General features: G+C 42.6%; 1 protein-coding gene across 2 annotated transcripts in view; it reads left to right on the plus strand.

The window, feature by feature from the left end:
* Positions 1-21421, plus strand: part of XYLT1 (xylosyltransferase 1) — a 160041-nt gene that overhangs the window by 101745 nt on the left and 36875 nt on the right. For both annotated transcript variants that reach the window (XM_053366211.1, XM_053366210.1), the window contains 2 exons: positions 11155-11327; positions 15830-16032. In XM_053366211.1, the coding sequence (XP_053222186.1) occupies positions 11155-11327; positions 15830-16032 (376 nt within the window). The remainder of the gene's footprint in view (positions 1-11154; positions 11328-15829; positions 16033-21421) is intronic.

A 21421-nucleotide genomic window follows, 5' to 3' on the forward strand; every position in this document is an offset into this window, starting at 1 on the left:
TGTCCTAAAGAGAAGGAGGGGAAGTTACGTTATCGATCAACCAGGCTTTTAATATCCCCGAAATAGAGCAAAATGAGAGATGGAATCAATAAAGATTATTTCCCTGAGTCTAATTTGAGCCTTTTGCCTTGATAAATCCTCCCCCCCTCCTTTCTCTCACTTCTTTTTTTGGTGACATCCAGGGCGTTTGTTATATTACATCAATATTGTTGCCTTTTCGGTTAATTTATTTCATCTGTGACGCTTTAGAGGCCGTGGTTAACTGCCCGCAGTTACCTGCGCTTTGAAGGATTAGAACCTAAAAATGGATTATGTGAGATCAAAGCAGAGGAGAAGAGATTTGAATCAGGCTGCCTGAGCATCCATTCCTGCGAGGGTTGGCATAGTTTTGTTCCTTCTATCTGGAAGGGCGAGGAAATCCGTGCAGAGTTTAGGAAAGACAACTCGATCCAACTGGGGCATGGGAAGCCTTATACGGAGTGAGGCTTTGTCTACACTGGCTGGCAGTGTCTCTGTAGGGATACAGAAAGCAGTCCCTCCCAGCCCTAACTGGGGATCAAACCAGGGACCTTCTGCACACAAAGCGGATTCTTTCCCAGTGAGCTGTGGCCCTTGCTCAATGCTTGCATCAGTACCTCAGAAGAAAGAACCAGAGTGTCCCTAGATCTCCTTGTACATCTCTGAACTCATACCTGTCAATGCTTATCCGTTATATGTGCTAACAAAAGTACTCATTTAGAGATCTTTACCGAAAACAATTGTGCACCACCAACACTTCAAAAAAGAATAAAGATGAACAGCATTACAGTTATCTTAGAAATCTTGCCTTGCTTATTACTGCAGGGGAAATAACCAGTAAATGCCGATATTACCTTAGCTAGTGTAAGGGAATTAGCAAGAAGCATGCGGTAGAAAAACGTTTATTTGAGCAAAATGGCCAACAGAAAGTGAAAATTGCTTTTCAGCTTGAAACACCAGCACAGAGATGTGAAATAGTAAAATGATAAAGGTGATTACAACTTATACAGGCTACCATTCCCCCTGGGGCCATAAACTTAAACTGCTTCTGGTATAAATCTATAATATATAGGCAGAGAGATGCCTTATATAGACTTATTCAGGTGTTTCCCCCACCACCACCCATTTAAACTGGGCAAATTGTTTTAATGATTGTTGCTGTTATGTATACAGTGTGTTACAAGCTATTGCGAAACACCCTAGACGATGCAGAAATCTAAATAAATCAGAATTATGGGATATTGAGGCCTTAGCTCAGGATAGGTTGTTATAAGAAGGCCTCCAAATAATTAGCTGTAGGGCATTGATACAGAACCTGTGGCCCTCCAGATGTTGCTGGACTACAGCTCCCATCATCCCAGACCATTGGCCGTGCTAACTGGGGCTGATGGGAATTGGAGTCCAAAAGCATCTGGAAGGTCAAAAATACCTCCCTCTTCCCCTAGTGGAGGCTGGTCCACTGCTGACCTCTCTATATAACCAGTCAGGTGGTGGCTCTGTGTCATGGACTGGCTGGATGCAAGGAGAGATGGGAGGCACCAGTTGGGGAACCTCCAAGGGAACACGGCTCTGAGCCAGAGGATTGGTGGTGGAACAATGATGAGCGGTCAGAGAGAGAAGAGGGAGCAGACTGAGTGGAGGTGGTTTGGAAGCTGAAGAGGCAACAGGGTTTAGTGAGCAGGACGGGACTGTGGCAGAGAGCAGTCCAGAAGCAGAGGCAGAAGCTGAGGTGGGTCAAGAGGCAGAGATGAGGCAAGCTGCTGAAGAAGCCTAGGAGTCTCCCCCTCTTACTGCAACCAGCTTTCCTCCCAGAAGAAGTATGAAGAGGGGGGAACAAAGAGAGACAAGACAAATGAGAGTGAGGCTGCTGGGGAAAGGAAGCAAGGGAGGAGGAGACTTAAGAAGCAGTGGGAAGGTGGGGATCTTCAGTCCTTGCAACTGCCTCATCGGGGCAAGACCTATTGGGAAGAGTACCAGTGGGTGCTAGCCACCACTGCCTGGAAGGGGTGGCGGGCATCAGTTCTTTAAAAAAAGGGGGGAAAGTCAACATAACCAGCCCTTCCCAAGAGATTGCGTCATTTATAGACATATTCTCAGCAGAGCTGGAGCGTTTCGTAGCCAAGGAGCCCTCGCAGGGCGGGCAGTACATCGACAAAGCACCTCTCTGCATCCACCAAATAGATGATCCTTGTATAACCATTTAGTATTCACTGTGATCGTGTTGATTATGATGAACTAATTAGCTGTTAAGTGATGTGATAGGTATTTTTAATAGGGAATTCATTCTAATTCCACAGTAATGAATGTACTGTTACTTTTAAGTGCTATTTGTTTATGCATATGAGTTGATGGAGGAGGGGGGGAAGCACGGCGGGCTCCTATGCTCCAACAAAGCAAGGAAATAATTGTGATTTGTCTCCGAGGGATGATAGCATCTTCATAATTAGAAATGTCAAAAAAGCAAGTTTGCTGTTAAGATTATTGGTCTGGCAAGATAGCTATCCTTGTAAATTAGATTCCATATCGCTGTATCTCGCTTGTACATGTCGCGTACCAGCGTCCTGGTTATTAGGCGCTGATTTGTAAAACACAAAAATGATTTCAGCAATTGCTTATGACTATGAAATCCTAAATGAAGAGAATTATATTTTGTTTTGATGTTTTGGGTTTTTTTATTTAAAAATGCATAAACAGCTACTTTGCCGGTGCATTCTGGTTCCATATAGAATGCAGTTTGCATGCGACTGGATAGTAGCCAGGAGAATATTCAAATAACAAAAATGACTGGCATGCTGATCAGACTCCCTATACTTGTGAAATGCAGGTTGAAGAGGTTAGAATCATAGAATCATGGAATTGTAGAGTTGGAAGGGACCCTAAGGGTCATCATCCCTAACCATTGGCCATCCTGTCTGGGGTGATGGGAACTGGGGTCCAAAACAACTGGAAGGTACAACATTAGCTATCCTTTGATTTAGACCAGGGGCCAGCAAACTTTTTCAGCAGGGGGTCGGTATACTGTCCCTCAGACCTTGTGGGAAGCCGGACTATATTTTGGAAAAAAATATGAACGAATTCCTATGCCCCACAAATAACCCAGAGATGCATTTTAAATAAAAGGACACATTCTACTCATGTAAAAACACACTGATTCCCGGACCGTCCGTGGGCCAGATTTAGAAGGTGATTGGGCCGAATCCGGCCCCCAGGCCTTAGTTTGCCTACCCATGATTTAGACTTTCTCCATGCCCCCCAGATCATGTAGATTAAGAAAATCAGAGATTCACAAATTGGGCTAGCCACATCTTCCTCCACATTAGTTGACTGGATTTCTGCCATTTCCCTTTTTTTGCTGCAGAGAATCACACAAAGTGCATAACCAGACAGGCCGAACAGATGCTGCCACATTTGGACCAACTGCATTTCCAGGCCCAATTCAAAGTGCTGGTGTTACCCTTTATCGCTGTAACCAATGGAAGTTGATAAGCATTTCATGTGTCGTATCCAATGCTGGTCCTCCTCAAAAGTAGTCCCATTGAAATTAATGTTTTTAGACCTTTCCAATCTGTTTAATGGGTCAACCTTGAATAGGCCTTGAATAGGCCTTGAGTACAACCCTATCAATCACAATTTGTAGCAAACATAGATTTTATAAAGCATTGTGAAAACTTCAAAGGAAGGGCAGAGATGATATTTATAATGAAATACTGTCTTTTCCAGATATTCTGCTTTGATTAGCAGATATCTTGTCTCTTATCCATGACTCTAGAAGATGCTTTAAAATCATGCTTTGAGGGTGTGGGGAGCAAGGATCCTGGAAGAAAAAGAAAACCACAGCATAAAAAAAAAGACATAAGTACTGGTAGTGCAGTGGCAGAAGAGAGAAGAGATCATCTAGAAATCCCCCAGAGGCAGAATATCGGCTAGTCTGAAAAAAGATTCAGCCCAAGAGGTGAAAACAGTGATTGAAAGCAAGTGAGTGGGAGGGTGTGATAATGGTAAGATGGCTTCTGCAATTGTTGCTCAAGCTGAGTAGCTGTTTTGTCGCCTGTGTTGTACTGTTGAAATCAATTATGCTAATTGTGTGAATAAGTGCTATTAAAAATAACAAAGGGTTGCAGAATTTAGCCCTACCCTGTGGTTCCAGTAATGCAGCTATAATGATCATTTATTGGCACAATCTAAATAAATAGTGTGTGGATCTGCAAAAGGAACGGCGTTCTGCTATGCCTGCTACCCATTTATCTTCGATAAGTGATGTACACAATGCAGCAGTGTAATGTGTCAGTAAGCAGAAACATTCTAGTATGCATTATATGTTAGAGCATAAGAAGCTTGCCTTTAGACCAAGTCAGACCCTTGGTCCATCTAGCTCAGTGTTGTCCACACTGGCTGGCAGAAGCTCTTTAGGGTTTCAGACTGGGGACATTCCCAGCCCTACTTGCAGATGTCAGGCATTGAACCCGAGACCTTCTGCACTCCCTTCTGGAGTCTTTGAATGTAAAGGATAGGATGTTGTCCTGAATGTGGTCCCACTTCTGACACCCTGTTGCCTAATTCATGCAGGTGTGGGTAATGCACAGCTGTCAACTTTTCCCTTTTTTTAAGGGAAATTCCCTTAGTCCGAATAGGTTTCCTCGCAAGTAAAGGGAAAAGTTGACAGCTATGGGGTAATGTAGCATGCGTGTCAACAGGGGTTTATAGCACTCCCTGGCAGGGTCCTTAAAAAAACTCCACAGGCCTGTTGCAGCATTTCTGCTAATCCAAGGGGAAGAAGATGGACAGAACCAGCTAGGTTGTACTTTATGGGATAGCACATAGCTAAGCCGCTTGCCTCCTGATCGCAACGCAAAACTCACCAGCTTCTATTTCGATGTCTTAACTTTCAGCACAGATATCAAAGGAGCTCAAAGTGGCATTCATGGTTCTCCCCTTCCTCATTTAATTCCCTCAACAACCCTGTGAGGTAGGTTAGGCTAAGAGGCAATGACTGGCACAAGGTCAGCCAGTGAGCTTTGTGGCTGAGTGGGGATTTGAACCCTGGTCTCCAAGGTCTGAGTCTGACACTCTAACCACTGCACCACGCTGGTTGAAAACATTCCAAAGTATAGCACACAGCAGTTTATGGAAGGCCACCGAGGCCTTTAGAAAAGGCAGGAATCATAGAATTGTAGAGTTGGAAGGGGTCATGAGGATCATCTAGTCCAGGCATGTCCAACCAGTAGCTTGTGATCTGCTGGTAGATCCCTGGCTGATCCTGGTAGATCGCTGGATCCTTCTCTATACAAAAAAGTTAACTTTTTTAAAAAAGCTCAAAAACTCTGTGGAACCCTCCCTCCCAAAAAGCTCAACAACTCTGGGCAATCCACCCATCTCACACACGCTCCTCCTCCCTCCAGTGGCAGTGGGTAGATCACTGCCAGTTTTTTTATACTGGGAGTAAATCGCAGTCTCTTGGGAGTTGGACATGCCTGATCTAGTCCAATACCCTGCAATGCCAGAATCTTTTGCCCAACATCGGGCTCAAACCCACAGCCCTGAGATTAAGAGCCTCATGCTCTACTGACTGAGCTAATAGGGAGTACAGATCTTTTCTTACTCAACCAAGCACATGCTGTTATCATTGTATGTGGCGCAAGTAAATGCTGCATAGGGGGTTATTGATCATTTAAATGTCATCCCCAAACGTACACCTCAGCTTCTAAATATTAATAAATAAAAAACTATTAAGAGTAATTGCAGTCCTGCTGATTCTCAACAACCAATTGTTTTAGCTCTATTATTATCTGCCTGTTCTTTAAACAATTTAGAAAGAAAAATGCAATTTTATATCGATCTTTTTTTCTTGTTCCATTAAAAGGAATTGATTTGCTTCCCTTGTATAGCATCAAGCTGAAATTAACCTGACATTCACTGCTTGAGGAAAGAAGGCATCTTTTGAAGAGGTTGGGGCCCCCATAGTGGTGTTGGTGGGTGAGAGATTCGGGAACATGCTTTTGTTCACTACAGGAAACTTTCAGGCTGATCCCAAGGCTCACTGCGCTGGGAAATTAAATGCTAAGAATAAGCCCTATCGAACACTCTCCTAGCATAATCTCACCCAGACATGATGACATGCAAATGCTGCCTCTAGGGGTGGGAGAACCCCTCAATTTCAGTTTCTATCTGTTTCTTATTTCCCCCCCCAACCTTAAAGTTCTCCATATTTCCACGTCAGTTTGTGATTTAAAAGAAGAAAAAGCCTCATGAAAATTCATCAGCTTTGTAGTGTGACTGTCTCCTGATGTACACATGACTTTATGTGTACAAAGCAATCTCCTCTAATCTAATAAATCTTTGTGTGTTATTTTCACTAAAATATGCATTTATTGAGCACATTTTGTACCCTTTTCTGGCTGGTGAACTGCACTGCAAACTTCAGAGGTGGGTGTGCCTTCTGAAGGATGGCTGTATTTTGACTCTGGTATTGTAGATGTGCTTTCACACACAAACATTCTCCTCCATCCCTAGTTATTGTTGCAATATTGTACCCCATAAATACACAGAAGCCAAATCATAGGATCTGGGTGTCAGATTTGACCACTCCAGTGGCATTTTGGTCACTGAAAGTTTATGATCAAACAGCCACTTCTTGTAATGTAGTCAAGTTTCTTTTTGGTTTGTTTGGCTTGGTGGTTTTCTACTTGTTTCAGCCAAGCTATTCCCACTTGCCCTTTCAGCTGATCGCTGCTGCTTTGCCTATGCAGGTAGATTTCAAATGGGTCACCTGGTGTCATTGCAAACATCAGGTGATGGAGAGGTGGGAAGCCTTGCCCAACAGGGTATGGGGGAAGATAAGGATCAGGCCCACAAACAGAAACCAGGATAATTCTCATTGGGAATATTGTACGCAGGGAGGGGAGGTTGAACTCCCCCCCCCCATGCTACTATTAGAAAGGGGAGTTCTCATTGGCTCCAACTTCTTTTTTAAAATGCTAGCGTGATTCCAAATGGCATGCTCAATGTCACACGGAATCACTCATTTTTAGGACTCATTCAGATCTAGCACTAAACAAGTGGGACTGGGCAATAAACGATGGTTTGTTAAAACAAGAGAGCTTCATAAACCATCATTTAGCACCATATCCAGACAAGGTCTTAACACTGGCCAGTGTATATTATATTTTAGTAGCTTGATAAAACCCCTTTTCGGAAACCAGCTTTCTGAGAATGGTTCATCCTCCCCCATTCAATGAATATTTTCTAACGTTTCCTAAGATAAAATGCCTCATATGAAAGAACAGAAATTACAGGGTCTCTGATGTCCTGCTTTAAAAGACATTGGTTTCTCATTGAAAAAACTGTTACTCCCAAAAACAAACTCTCAACCCATCAAGGAAGAGAAACCTGTACCTCTCCAGATGTTGGGCTTCATCAGCCCCAGCCAGCATGTGTCAGGGGTGATGTGAGTTGGAGTCCAGCCACATCTGGAGGACCAGAGGATCTCCATCCCTTATACATTAGGCCCCACTGGGGGATCTCATTTGAATCTAGAGTTCAGTGACTCTTAACCGAGCAGACTGGTATCATGCTTGCTAAAGTGACATAAGTTGGTATCTTCCTAATGTAGGGGAACAACCATAGCTCAGTGGCAGAGCACACACTTTCTGTGCAGACAGGCCCAGGTTCGGTGACCAATATCTCCAATCAAAATGGTGCTCCTCAAATATTTTGAATTGGGAACCACCTATAGGCTTAATTAATCTTCTGAACTTTGTTTTTCCTGTTTATAACAGAAAACACAGAATTATTACATCAGATTACTAGCACAAGACAATTTTATATTTTATTTTATTTTATAAAATAAATAAAATGTCCAGTAGCACCTTAGAGACCAACTAAGTTTGTTCTGGTTATAAGCTTTCGTGTGCATGCAGATATACTGAAACAGAAGTCACCAGACCCTTATATATAGTGGGAGGGTGGGGTGGGGTTTTTCTCAGAAGGGTAGCAGGAGATGGGTGATTGACTCAATGGGTATGGTAAACCTGTTGATGACTGTTAACGACTATAATTAGTCCTACAGGGAAAAGCAAGGGATAGTACAGTGGTATCTCAGGTTACATACGCTTCAGGTTACAGATTCCGCTAACCCAGAAATAGTGCTTCAGGTTAAGAACTTTGCTTCAGGGTAAGAACAGAAATCGTGCTCTGGTGGCACAGTGGAAGCAGGAGGCCCCATTAGCTAAAGTGGTGCTTCAGGTTAAGAACAGTTTCAGGTTAAGAACAGACCTCCGGAACGAATTAAGTACTTAACCTGAGGTACCACTGTATGCAGATGACCAAAAATAGCTTCAGCATATGTAATGAGACAAGAATCCAATATCTCTCTTCAGACCAGGTTTATCCATAGTTTTCAATTTAATAATAAGTTACTAAACTTTAGCATGCGCGCAAAAGCTTATACCGAGAACAAACTTAGTTGGTCTCTAAGGTGCTACTGAACAATTTTTTAACTTTTTAAAATTTATTTCTACTGCGTCAAACCAACACGGCTACCTACCTGAATTTATAGTTTGTTTTTTCATTAATAATGTCTCTCTGTGTGTTTGTATGTACATACATATTGTATCTATTTACACATTTTATATTTATTGTGCCTACTTAACACATTTACTTTGTACAAAGATACAGTTCAAGGCTGCATTCACATGGAAATTTATTCCCTTTTCTTGATGTTTCCCTTATTACAATATGAACTTTCCCATGACCTAAAATCCACTTCCAAAAATAGAACGGAATATAACACAAATTTTGCAAATTTCTGTGTTATTTGTTTCCAGAAAAAAAATTCATTTGCAAATAGCACAGAAAATGAAGCATTAAACTTGCACTGCATTCCATTGTATTCCCAGAAGTAGCTTTTACGTTGTGTGAAAGTTCAAAGTTCATAGCAAAACCCAATCCAAATGGAGAGATTTCCTCCTCTCTTTTGAGATCCTTCTGAGTTCTTTTGCAAGGCAGAGTGGGGTAAGACTATTTTTCCTTCTTAATTCAGAAATACTAAGTTCTGTCATTCTTGTTTTTATTGGTGTTGCCCTTGGGAACAGATTGCTAAGGATGATAAATTGAAGAAATTGAGGCTATATAAATAGAGATTTATTACTTGCCTGTCTAGTTTGTCTGTTTTCTAAAAATGAATCATTTCCCCCCCTCAAAAAAAAAATAGGGGATCAACTAATGATTTCCAAACTCTCCAGTGTGCCCTCAGAAAATGTTTGCTACTGCTTAAGTCTGATTCATCTTTTTCTGGCACTCTAATAAAATTATAATGCTGTGGGTTGCTGTTGTTTTCATCTGTGCATAGAAAATTCCACTCTCAATTTTGGTAGCCCTAATGCTGGAATAATTTGGTTTGAGGATCACCTCTGAAAAATTCAAGGCTAAATGGGGGTGGGGGAGAGAGAGAGGAAATGAATATATGTATTTGAAAAGAGATCACCAGGTCCTTGAAAAATACAGAGCCACAACTATTTTGCAGATCACTTTAAATCACTCCTCCCCTGAGATGTATGACAGCGGAATGAGGTATACAAGGAGGAGAAAAATTGACCCAAATCCTTATTCTGTGCATATCAGGAAAGCTCTAGGGATTTTGGTGCAAAAGCAGCAACCGTTTGCAACAGCCAAGAGAGTGGCGAATTTGTGAGAGGGAAGTAGTGATATCTTTGCTTTTCTAAGCCTAATTTTAGACTCGCCCAACCATGTGCGCACACCTCGTCAGCTCCCTAGCCAGCTAGCAACATAAAGCTTCACATTCCGTTAGGTATTGCATGGAGTTTGCCAGCTAGCCTAATGGATCTTGCTCGCCCATAACGGCCGCCCTGCTAAGCATTCAGTAACTGACAGCTTCCTCTCAGAGATTGGAATACTTGTGAACCTTCCGTGACATTTCTGTTACATGACCTCAGCTAAGGTCTTCATGGGAGTCTTCCCCCCGCCCCATTTTCTTACTTCCCATTTAAAGGCAGCATGAGAGGGAATAGCAGGGGAGGTAAGAGCCTTCCTAGCAGTGTTCAAAATTCTTCCTGATGTATAATCGAAATCTCCTTTCTTGTAACTTGAATCCATCGATTCGAGTCCCACCCTCCAGATCAGAAGAAAGCAAGCTTGCTCTGTCCTCCATGTGACACACCTTTAGATATTTAAATGTGCCTCTTGTGACTCCTCACAGTCTCCTCCAATCCAGGCTGAACATACCCGCTCCCTCAACCGTTCCTCATAAGGCTTGTTTTCCAGACCCTTGGTCTGCACACGTTCCAGCCAGATGCCTCTGCTGTTGGATTCCAGCTCCTGTTTTTCTTTATTTTAATAAATGTATATACAGTGGTACCTCGGGATGCGAATGGGATTCGTTCCAGACGGTGCGTCTGCACGTTGCGTTTTGCTGCGTCCACGCATGCAAATGATGTCATTTTGAGAGTCTGCGCATGCGCAAGCAGCAAAACCCGGAAGTAACACACTCCGTTACTTCCAGGTTGCCACGGATCGCAACCCGAAAGTGCTCAAACTGAAGCACATTCAACCCGAGGTATGACTGTAATGCTGAATGCCACAGTTTCTAAGCCAAACACAACAGAGGATGCAGGAGGGACACCAGAGCACAAAAGCAGTAGCAATGACTGGGGAAAACTTACTTTAAATGCCTGCTGAAATAAGTTCAAAGCATGGGGAAGTTCAGCAGGGAGGGAGTTTCTGATCTCAGCCTTGAGGGAATTCCACACACCCTGCAACGATAAGTGTGTGGTGGATAAAGGCCAAAGAATGGGTGCCACAAACAATGACTCCCAAAGACCTCAGGCAGGGATAGAAGGCATCAAATGGTCCTCAACGTATCCTGCACCCAAGCTGCATTCAATGACAAGGCCCTTTGCAACCAGCCCTCCTGCCAACATAGCCAATAGTCAGTGCTGCTACTCTGGGGAAAGTGAGGCCAGCGTCTTCCCTCCCAAGGCCATGTCTCTCATTGATGATTGCTTAGCCGGAAGGGAGGGGGGAGCTCCGCCTGCTGAAATGTGATCCAAACTCGTCCCCTCAGCCCACCCGCCCTGGTACAGCACTCTGCAGATGCCCTGACTCTGTTTTGTTTCCAAACAGGCAAAGCCAACCACAATGTACAGTGGGATGAGGACTCCGTAGAATACATGCCAGCAAACCCAGTCAGGATCGCATTTGTCTTGGTTGTTCATGGCAGAGCTTCCCGGCAGCTGACGCGCATGTTTAAGGCTATTTACCATAAAGACCATTTTTATTACATTCATGTTGACAAGGTAATATATCACTGGTTATAAATTGCCTGTCTCGCCACCTGTCAATCTGCCCCTCTCCATTGCTTTTGCCCATCTCCCTCCTTTTCCTTCGTCATCTTTAATCTCCATCTTTATTGTCACTTATTGTGTGTGTTTCCCCCATACATCATGGTTTATGTATGTGTATCTTCAGCCTTTCCTCCTCTTCACTGTGTCCATCCATCCCTTTTTATGTATCCCAGGTCCATTTCTACCTGTAGTATGTGTACAATGCTAACTGATGAGCCGTTCCAGCAGGCATGGGGAACTTGAGGCCCTACACATCTCGGACTACAACTCCCATCAGCCCTCACCATCAACCATGCTGGATGAGGTAGATGGGAGTTGGAGTCCATGAACATCCGGAGGGCCATGGGTGCACCACCACCCCTGCCATTAAAGGCTCAGATACTACTTGAAAAGAGCTTCAGTTCTCCCCAGACCAGATGGAAGAGAATTAAAAGGGGGAATGTTCTTCTTGATGCTTCCACATTAGTTTACAATGAACAAATGGATTTGATCTGTGATAAGACTTGGAGAAGAAGGTGAAATAAATATTAATGGTTCATCCTTTGCACATCTACTCAGAAGTAAGCCCCATTGAGTTCATTGGGGCTTGCTCCCAGTTAAATGAGTGGGAATAACACCTGTTTACCTGAGAGTGAGTCTGGTTGAACTCAATGGGGCTTACCTCTGACTGAGGTGACATGCCTGGAATTTCACAGCAATTGTCGCTTTCGTTAGAATACTATTTTCTGTCAGTGTTTGGTTGTTGTTTTTAAAAAAGGAAAGGGTTCTGACCTCCCTTTGTCGCCTCAGCCTGGTCCTCAGACCCTTGTCGGCATAAAAGAGTGCACGAGAAAAGTATCCTTGCAGAGGACTTTCTGCTTTTATTCTTAAAAGTCTTTCTGCAAAAGCAACTGACCAACTGTACACACATCAACACTACCAGCTTTCACCAACCAACCAACCCAACACCAAACCAACATTTCTCACTCTATATATACAACCCGGTGCAGGTCGCTGACTCATGCTGACCCAGCTTTTTTAAGCATTAAAGAAGCAGCGGCCATTTTAGCCGTGACATTTTCTATACAAACCCCCACTCAGAATTCTCTCTCTCTGTAAAACAGTTTAATTGAAACTATTCCAAGAAATGTGTGAACTTCAAATTATTATTATTATTATTATTATTATTATTATTATTATTATTATTATTATTATTCCTACTATTACTAATTAGTTGCCTTTCAGCAAACTCCTGTAGGTAACATTCAGGGACCCCATTTTCACATAACAGTGAGCCACAAGGAGAAGCAAACCATGGTTTACCAAAAACACAAGAAGCTGCCTTATACTGAGTCAGACCAGTAGTCCATCCAGCTCTATATTGTCTGCACTAATTGGCAGTGGCTCTTCAGAATTTCAGGCCGGGTACTCTTGGGAGATGCTGAGGATTGAACCTGGGACCATCTGTGTGTAAAGCAGGTGCTCTATCACTGATTTATGATGCTTCCTTGTGTGCCTCCTCCACGAGAGGCCTGGAGGGTGACCACACAAGAACAGGCCTCTTCTGTGGTGGCTCCCCACCTTTGGAATGCTCTCCCCAGGGAGCCTCACCTGGTGCCTTCCTTTTTATTTTTATTTTTAAAAATAGTTTTTATTGGGGGGGGTTGTGTTACAAACAGGGAATGCTGCATCTGTTTTCTCCACTTTCAGTTCATCGTCCTTTTCACGGTTCGTTTGGTGAGAGACATTTTTGTCATAGACACCTTACATCTTTAGGTGCCAGTCAAAAATATTTCTCTTTTCCCAGGGCTTTGGCTAATTAAACAATCTATGGCATTTTAAACTGTGTGAGGGAGGTACTGTTTTTGTTTGTTACTACGGTATGTATTTTTGTGTTTTTATATTGTAAACTGCCCTGTGATCCTCAGATGAAGGGTAGCATGGAAATTTAATAAATAATAAAATGATCACAGCTCCCATCATCCCTGAGCACAGGCTATGCTGGCGAGTTGGAGTCCAAGGACCCAAGGATGGGAAATATTATACTAGGACACGGGTAGGGAACTTGGGTTTTGTTTGTTTTTAAGAGTTTTCAATTTTTTACATTTCAAAATGAACATTTTACAAACTTTAAAATATCCAATGACTTCCCTTCTTTCTCCTTCCATGGTCATACATTCCTGCATATTTTCCTATAACCTTTCAAATCAATTTTCCACTTTTACATCAATCAAATATGGTTTACTCTGTTGAATTTATCTTAATACTGCCAGCGTTTTCAGCTGTGTACAAGTATTTTCCATATATTCAATAAATATTTTCCACTCTTCTTTAAATATATGTTCTTCATGCTCTCCTATTCTGTGGGTTAAACCTGCAAGTTCTGCATATTCTAACCTCTTAAATTACCAATCCTCTTTAGTTGGGACCTCCCTCACTTTCCATTTTTGGGCTAACAGAACATGGGCCGCTGTTGTTGCATACATAAATAAACTTTTCTGGCACCTGGGGATTTCTATATGGCTTTTCCCAACAAAAAGGACTCTGGTTTTTTGGGGAAGTTAAATAAAAACTTTTCTCCCCAACTCATTATAAAACATTTCCCGATTTTTTTTACCTTTCTACATGTTCACCCCATCTGAAAAAAGTTCCTCCCATTTCTTTACATTTCCAACACATATCTGATTCTGCTTTATACATCTTAGCCAACCTACTCAGAGTCAAATACCATCTATGAATCATTTTCAAATCATTCTCTTTCAGAGAATAACACTCTGTAAATTTCAAATCACTTTTCCAAAGTTTCTCCCAGAGGTTTAGGTCTATATTGTGTCCTATATCTATTTCCCAGTGTGTCATTGATGCTTTAACTAGCTCATCTTTTGTTTCCCATTCTAATAAAAAATATACATTTTAGACAGGAGTTTTCCTTATTTTGTAACAGTTCTTTTTCAAATTGTGAGCTTTGGTCCCCCACCCCCACCCCTTTTTTGTCTACCTTAAACATATAATTTATCTAATGGTATTGTAACCAATCCATAACTAGGCTCCTTAAGTTCTCCATAGGTTTTAGTCTGTGTTCACCACCTGCAAAGTCCAGCAATTCCATGTAAGTCACTCATTGTCTATCCATATTAAATCTCTTAATTGCAATTGCTTCAATGGGGGAATAATCATAAAGGTGTTTTTCTTTCTAGCAGATTTTATACTTCTCCCAGACTCTATACAAATTCTTCCTGAGAATGTGGTTCATAAAACTCTTATGCATGCCAGCTGAATTTTAAGTCATGGCCTTCCACATCTAAAATGTCTGCAGTATCCAATACAATCCATTCCTTTAAGCAACACAAACAAGCTGCCTCATAGTACAATTGCAAGTCTGGCAGAGCAAAGCCTCCTCTTCCTTTTGTATCTATCAAAATTTTATATTTAATTCTTGGCTTTCCCCCCTGCCAGATAAATTTAGGAGGGGAAATCCATTCTTTGAAGCAGCTTGCATTATTTACCATCAGAATTGATTGGAATAAAATCAACACCTTAAGAAGTACATTTATTTTAATGACTGAAATTCTACCTAGCAGGGGAAGTTTCATCCTCCCCCAGGTCTCCAAGTCTTTCTTAACCTCTTTCCCCAATTTAATATAATTGTTTACAGATAAGTTGAGGTTCCTTGCTGTCAGCCGAATTCCCAAATATTTGACTTTTTAACCTATTTTTAAACCAGACAACCTTTCTGAAACGTTTTTTCAACTGCTCATCCATGTTTTTAACCAACATTTTGGTTGTGTCTGAATTTATTTTAAAACCTGCCACTTCTCCAAACCTTTTAATTTCTTCTAGCACTTTGGGGACGCTCTCTAATGGTTGTTCCAATGTTGACGCCACATCATCAGCAAATGCCCTTAATTTATAGACTCTACATCCCACTTCAATACCTTTAATTCCCCTATTTCTCCTCATGTTCTGAAGCAATATTTCTAATGTCCAGATACAAATGGGGACCACTGGTCAGGGGTGATGGAGAGCTGGACTCCCCAAAATATGTGGAAGGCCCCAGATTCCCTGTGCCCATTCTAGGATGAATTGACGATTGCCTTCCACGCCCGTCATTCACAAAAGCAAAACTGAATACTGTAAATAGATGGAGCTTCCCAAAATGAAGACTGTCTCAGGCTACAACCCTGTACACACTTGCCTTGGAAGAGGACTTATCTTGTAAGCAAGCACTTCTGGCATTGTATAGATTTTTTTCTTTGCAATGAGTCAGTAAATGCTTTGCCACACGAAATGGAGAATATTTCCACCGAGCCTCTCTCTCTACCTCTTCCAGTTCCATCTGCACTTAAGGAACATTGGAGGAAGATAATGATGGGGAACATGGCTGTATGGTTTATGCATGTTCAAATGTGTCAGAAGCCTTTTCATTAAATTTTCTCCTCCTTCTTGCTCCCCCACCCCACCCTGTCGCCATAAAGCGCTCCAATTACCTGTACCGGCAAGTGCTCCAGTTTGTGAACCAGTATCCAAATGTGAAAGTTACTTCTTGGCGCATGGCAACAATCTGGGGAGGAGCGAGCCTTTTGTCGACCTACTTGCAGAGTATGCAGGATTTAATGGAAATGAAGGACTGGCAGTGGGATTTCTTCATTAACCTAAGTGCTGCGGACTACCCAATCAGGTACAGTGATTCACTCCTTTTGGAACTAGTTATGGTTTCCTTGTTATAAGAATTGCCTTGGCTGGATCTGACTTAGGGTTCTTCTAACCCAGTGATGTGTTTCCAGCGGTGGACAGCCAAATAGTTTCAACAACCTTCCAAGAAGCAAGGCAGTAGTTCAGGCATGGCCAGCTTAAAGTATCAGCATTGTTATTTCAATATGTATGATGCTTTTCTACCCAGGTATGTCCAAAGTGGCTTACAAGACGATAGCAAAAAAAAATACATCTCAATGCATCATTACAGTAATAAGCAGTCTAATAGCAACTCATTTCAAAACATAACTTGACAATCCAATTTTCTTTTAAAATCATTTGGATAATAACAACATTGTAACATTTAAAATTCATTATAGAACGGGCAATGATCATTAAAATGAAAATGAATTTGTATGTTTCTAGAAAACTAGAATAAGAAAAGATGTAACTTTTCAGTGCAGACAGGTATTAATAAATGGTATAACCAGGAGCCACTTCATCAAAAACACCAAGTGCATGAAATTGCATCCAGATTGCTTATACAAGGGCTGCCAACCTGGCACCCGTGGGCACAGGGCTGCTTCCAGAATCCTTCCCTGGTGCCCAAAAAGATTGCCAACCCCTTCCTCAGAGCCTGCAGCAGATGATCTCTTAATGTTCCACTCACTAAGGCCAAATCTACACTATACATTTAAAGCAGTGTGATACCACTTTAAACTATTACGGCTTCCCCCAGAGAATTCTTGGAGCCATAGTTCATTAAGGGTGCTGAGAGTTGTTTGAAGAACCCCTGTTTCCCCTTTACAGAGCTACATTTCCTAGAACTCCCTGGGAAGAAGGATTAACTATTGAACCGCTCTGGGTGTGTTTAGTGGTGGAAGGTGGAGTTTGACCTCCACTTTGCTTGACCTTGCCTTTACCCTCTGCTTTGTCAGACATTACCTTGCTAGGACTTGACCTTTCCTTGACCAAACTTTCCTTGACCTGGTTCTGGAACAGGGCTGGCAGTATGTGGCCGGGTGTCCTCTGACTCTCCGCCTAGTGCAAGTTCCCACTTGAGCTAGTATTCTGTCCTGCAGTTGAGGTCACCCCCTGGGACAAAGCCAAAATGTCCTATAAAAGACCCATAGCTTTGCATCTGCTTTGCATCTGCCCCAGGTTCAAACCCTGGTAACTCCAGTAGGTCTAGGAGAGACTCCCGCTCTGATACTCTGGAGAGCCCTTGCCAGTCAGTGCAGAAAATACCAAGCTTTATGGAGCATTGGTCTATGTTCCTAAAATTAATAGCTAATCAAAAGTGGAAAAATTCTGCCTTGGCAGGTTGGGTGCTTTTCTTTGATGAAGATATTTAAATAGATACTGACAGGGGTGCCGTAATTGCAAACTCCCTGCATTGCAGATCTTGAATAATAATAATAATAATAATAATAATAATAATAATAATAATAATAATAATAATAATAATAGAATGCTAGGTGAGGTTGTTTAGAAAACCCCTTTATGTACTCCAGATGGGCTTGATAGACTCTTTAACTGCGAACAAGCTGATGGCTGGTCTTTAAGGAAAGGTCAGACCAAATAATATGCAAGTCAGGGGAGTTGTTTTGTGCTGTCATAAGATGCATTTGCTTCTTAGCTCTTATCCAGAGCACAAGCTTCTCTCTGTTCTGGGTAGTGAATTTCCCGGTAAGAAGGAATGTTCTTCTTGTTTGTTTTTAAACTGTACCCAGAGGTGCCCTAAGGTCGGAATCAAGGAGGTTGGTTTGTCCTTTCTGTTCCTGCCTACCCTCAAAGGGAGGAGGGTGGGGAGGCTGGAGGCGGGAGACGTTAAATCTGGCAGCTTCGAGAAAAGCCACTTCTTTCACAGTGTCACGGTTGGGCTGTGGGCAGCAGTCTGGGGTGAGCTGGGAATAGGGGTGGAGGGAAAATCCTATTCAGTTTGCATTTAAAGGTGAGCCAACTGAATTTGCACTTTCTGGAACAAATAGGAGAAAAGAAACACAGCCAGCCTTCGCAATCTGCACTGCTCTGAATTTTGCAGTGCCAAATAAATGTTTACCAGAATGCATATGCTGGGGTACAGTGTGCATAAAAATGCATCTATTAATGAAAATAACACACACACACACACACACACACACACACAAATGAATTGCATGGGAGAAAGTTGTTTTGCAATAATGTGTATATTAGGAGAGGTTCGCGCTAAAATGCTGATGAATTTTTAAGAGATGGGGGGTGCTTCTTCTTTTTTTTTACAAAAGCAAACTGATGTGAAGAACTTAAGACAATGGGAAACCAAAATGGGCAGATTCACTCACCCTAGTTGGGAAAGACTCTCCTCCCTGGAAGAGAGGGGAGTGGTTGTGGGCGGGAGCCTGAGCTCCGCCCCTGGCCGGGGGCCTTAGCCCCCGCCCCTCCTCACCTGGCTGGCGCCCACGCCCACCGGAGGCAGCCAACCAGGTGTCTCCGGGGGGCGTGTTTAGCAGCTTAATGCTGCGGCTCCAGCTCCGCCTCCTCCTCAGTCGTCGTCGTCCCTTTTCAGAACTTTCTGTCCAGAATTTAAGACCATTGTGTCTAATAGCTGTATTGACTAATCCTCCTGATAACAAGAAAAAAGCAAGACTAAACGATGAGTGTTTATTGTCTCAGTGAAACCACAGTGGACAGATTGCCTGACACCACTCTGTTGACTTGAGTTGTTTGCTAAATGTGATAAGCAAAGCTGTAATTTACATTGAAGCGCTGCTGTTCAGCTTTCACACTAGCTTTGCAAAACCTTGAAGGGGAGAAAAGTTATTTTATAAAATGCAGAAATGATTGGATGCCTTGCGGGGAAAGTTCCCTAGTTAACCTAGCTGTCATAAAATAAAATAAAAAATGTAATGGCAATGGGAAATGAATCCAGTTGGCTAGAGATGCACATTTCAAATGCTGTTCTTCCTTGTTTGCAGTATTCAGTGACTGAATGTGCTTTACTGAGTTAGGCTGCAGGCACAAAGCCAATGAGAATCTGCTCTATTCTGCCTTGGTCAGACCCCACCTGGAGTCCTTTGTCCTGGGCAGCACAGTTTATGAAGGATATGGACAAGCTGGAACATGTGCAAAGGAGGGTGACCAAGATGGTCAAGGGTCTGGAAACCAAGCCTTATGAGGAACAATTGAGAGAGTTTGGTACATTTAGCCTCTAGAAGAGAAGACTGAGAGGTGAAATGATGGCCATCAAATACCTGAAATGATATCTGGATGATGGAGCAAGCTTGTTTTCTGCTGCTCCAGAGGGTAGGACCCAAACCAGTGGATTCAAATGACAAGAAATGAGATTCCAACTAAACGTTAGGAAGATCTTTCTGATGGTAAGAGCTGTTCAGGAGCAGAATAGAGTACTTTGGGAGGTGATGGACTCTTCCTTCATTGGAGGTTTTTAAACAGGTTGAATGGCCATCTGTCAGGGAGTGTTTAGCTGTGATGGCTCCATTGCAGGAAGTTGGATTAGATTACCCTTGGAGTCCCTTCTCACTCTACAATTCTATTCTAACTGGTCTGCTCCCCTCACTAATCTCCTAGCAAGCTGATATATGGATTTTCACCTACCACCTTAAAGAAGGAACATCAGGTAGCTGTTGGTGGGTCAGTCTAGGACAAGGCAATCTGGGTTCAATCCCCAATCATCCACGAAGCTTACTAGGCATACATGAGTTAGACAGTACTAATTTATCCCTCCCTCACTTGATGACATCCTAGTTTATTCTGATGCCCCAGAACTCCATGTTCAGCCTGTACATTTGTCCATCAACACCCCAGAGAAAACAAACTCTACGCAAAGCTGGAGAAGTGTGCTTTTGGCCTGACCCAAGTTGAATTTGGGGGCTTGTTAGCACCCCCAAGTCATTAAAATTGATCCCCGAAAAGTTCAGGCTGTCCACACCAAGAATTGTGAAGGTGCCCAGCGTTTACCTGGCTTCACAGATTATTACTGGTGCTTTATCCTCAAATTTGCCACGATAGTCATTTCATTGACAGATTTTTTTGTGAAGTCAGTCCATCTTCGACTGGGCCCCTGCAGCTCAAAGTGCTTTTCTCAACCTCAAACAGGAGTTCACCATGGCATCTATGCTTGTCAACTCAGATCAGACAGAACCATTCATTTCCAATGCCTCCACTGTGGTTGTTGGGGCAGTCTTACACCAATCTCAACTTCTCCATCTATGTACATGTTTTTTCTCGAGAACTGCCCCTCCACTGCAGAATGCATCTTGCTTGCAGAAATGTGTACATTAGTCAAAACTGCATATTGAAAATGTGTTTATTTGCACTAAAATGCTGACGAACTTCCATGAGGATTCTTTAAAAAAAGAAAAGAAAAGAAAGTATAAATGGCTGCAAAATGTGGACAGCTGAATTTATGATTCGGGAGGGGGGATTATTGGGTTGTTTTTGTTTTTATTATGTATTTTTTGTTTTTATATTGTGATTTTATGTTGTGAACTGCCCTGATACCTGTAGGATTAGAGAACTACAGTCGTACCTTGGATCCCAAACACCTTGGTACTTGGACGCTTTGAATCCCGAACACCGCAAACCCAGAAGTGAGTGTTCCAATTTGCGAACATTCTTTGGAACCCAAACGTCCAACAGGGCTTCCTCAGCTTCCAATTGGCTTCAGGAGCTTCCTGCAGCCAATCAGAAGTCGTGCTTTGGTTTCCAAAAGTTGTGGAAGTTGAATGGACTCCTGGAAATTATTCTGTTTGTCTTCCAAGGTACAACTGTATACATATTTAATAAATAATAATAATTTTTTAAAAATGAAAAATTAGAGAACCAAATTGGACAGATCCTTCCATCCCTACCTGGGACTCTCTGCATTAAAAGGGGGCCCACTTTCTCTGCAGGCCCACAAGAACAGGAATGAATCTCATCAAAACAAACTCTTCCCTCCACCCACCGCCACCCAAAAAAGTATCAACTGAACAATCTGTGGAAACCCAGGCAAAACCCAGCCTTTGTTGTTAAAGCAAACATTTTCTTCCCGTCAGTGAAATGAAGAGGAAGCAATGAAGGAAAGGGGGAAGTATCGAGGTTAGGTTGCAGAGCACATTCCACCATGTTGATAGGAGAGAGGGAGAGAATTAAATGAAAATCCATGCTCAGGCAGGCCAGGTCATTGGTGGTGCCTCGCCTGTGTCCTCAGCTCTCCCATTTCATTTTGGAATTGGGAAAGGCTGGCCAGGCCATGGCTTATTAATACCGCAGTCCAGACAGAACAGGTGGCGTTCATTTCTGAGCATTCATTCAGCGCTTCTGACCTTCAGGATGCCTCATCCATACCAGCCACACAGGGAAGGGCTGTAGCTCAGTGGCAGAGCATCTTC

This window comes from Podarcis raffonei, chromosome 14, assembly GCF_027172205.1.
Source record: "Podarcis raffonei isolate rPodRaf1 chromosome 14, rPodRaf1.pri, whole genome shotgun sequence".
In the NCBI taxonomy this organism is placed as follows: domain Eukaryota; kingdom Metazoa; phylum Chordata; class Lepidosauria; order Squamata; family Lacertidae; genus Podarcis; species Podarcis raffonei.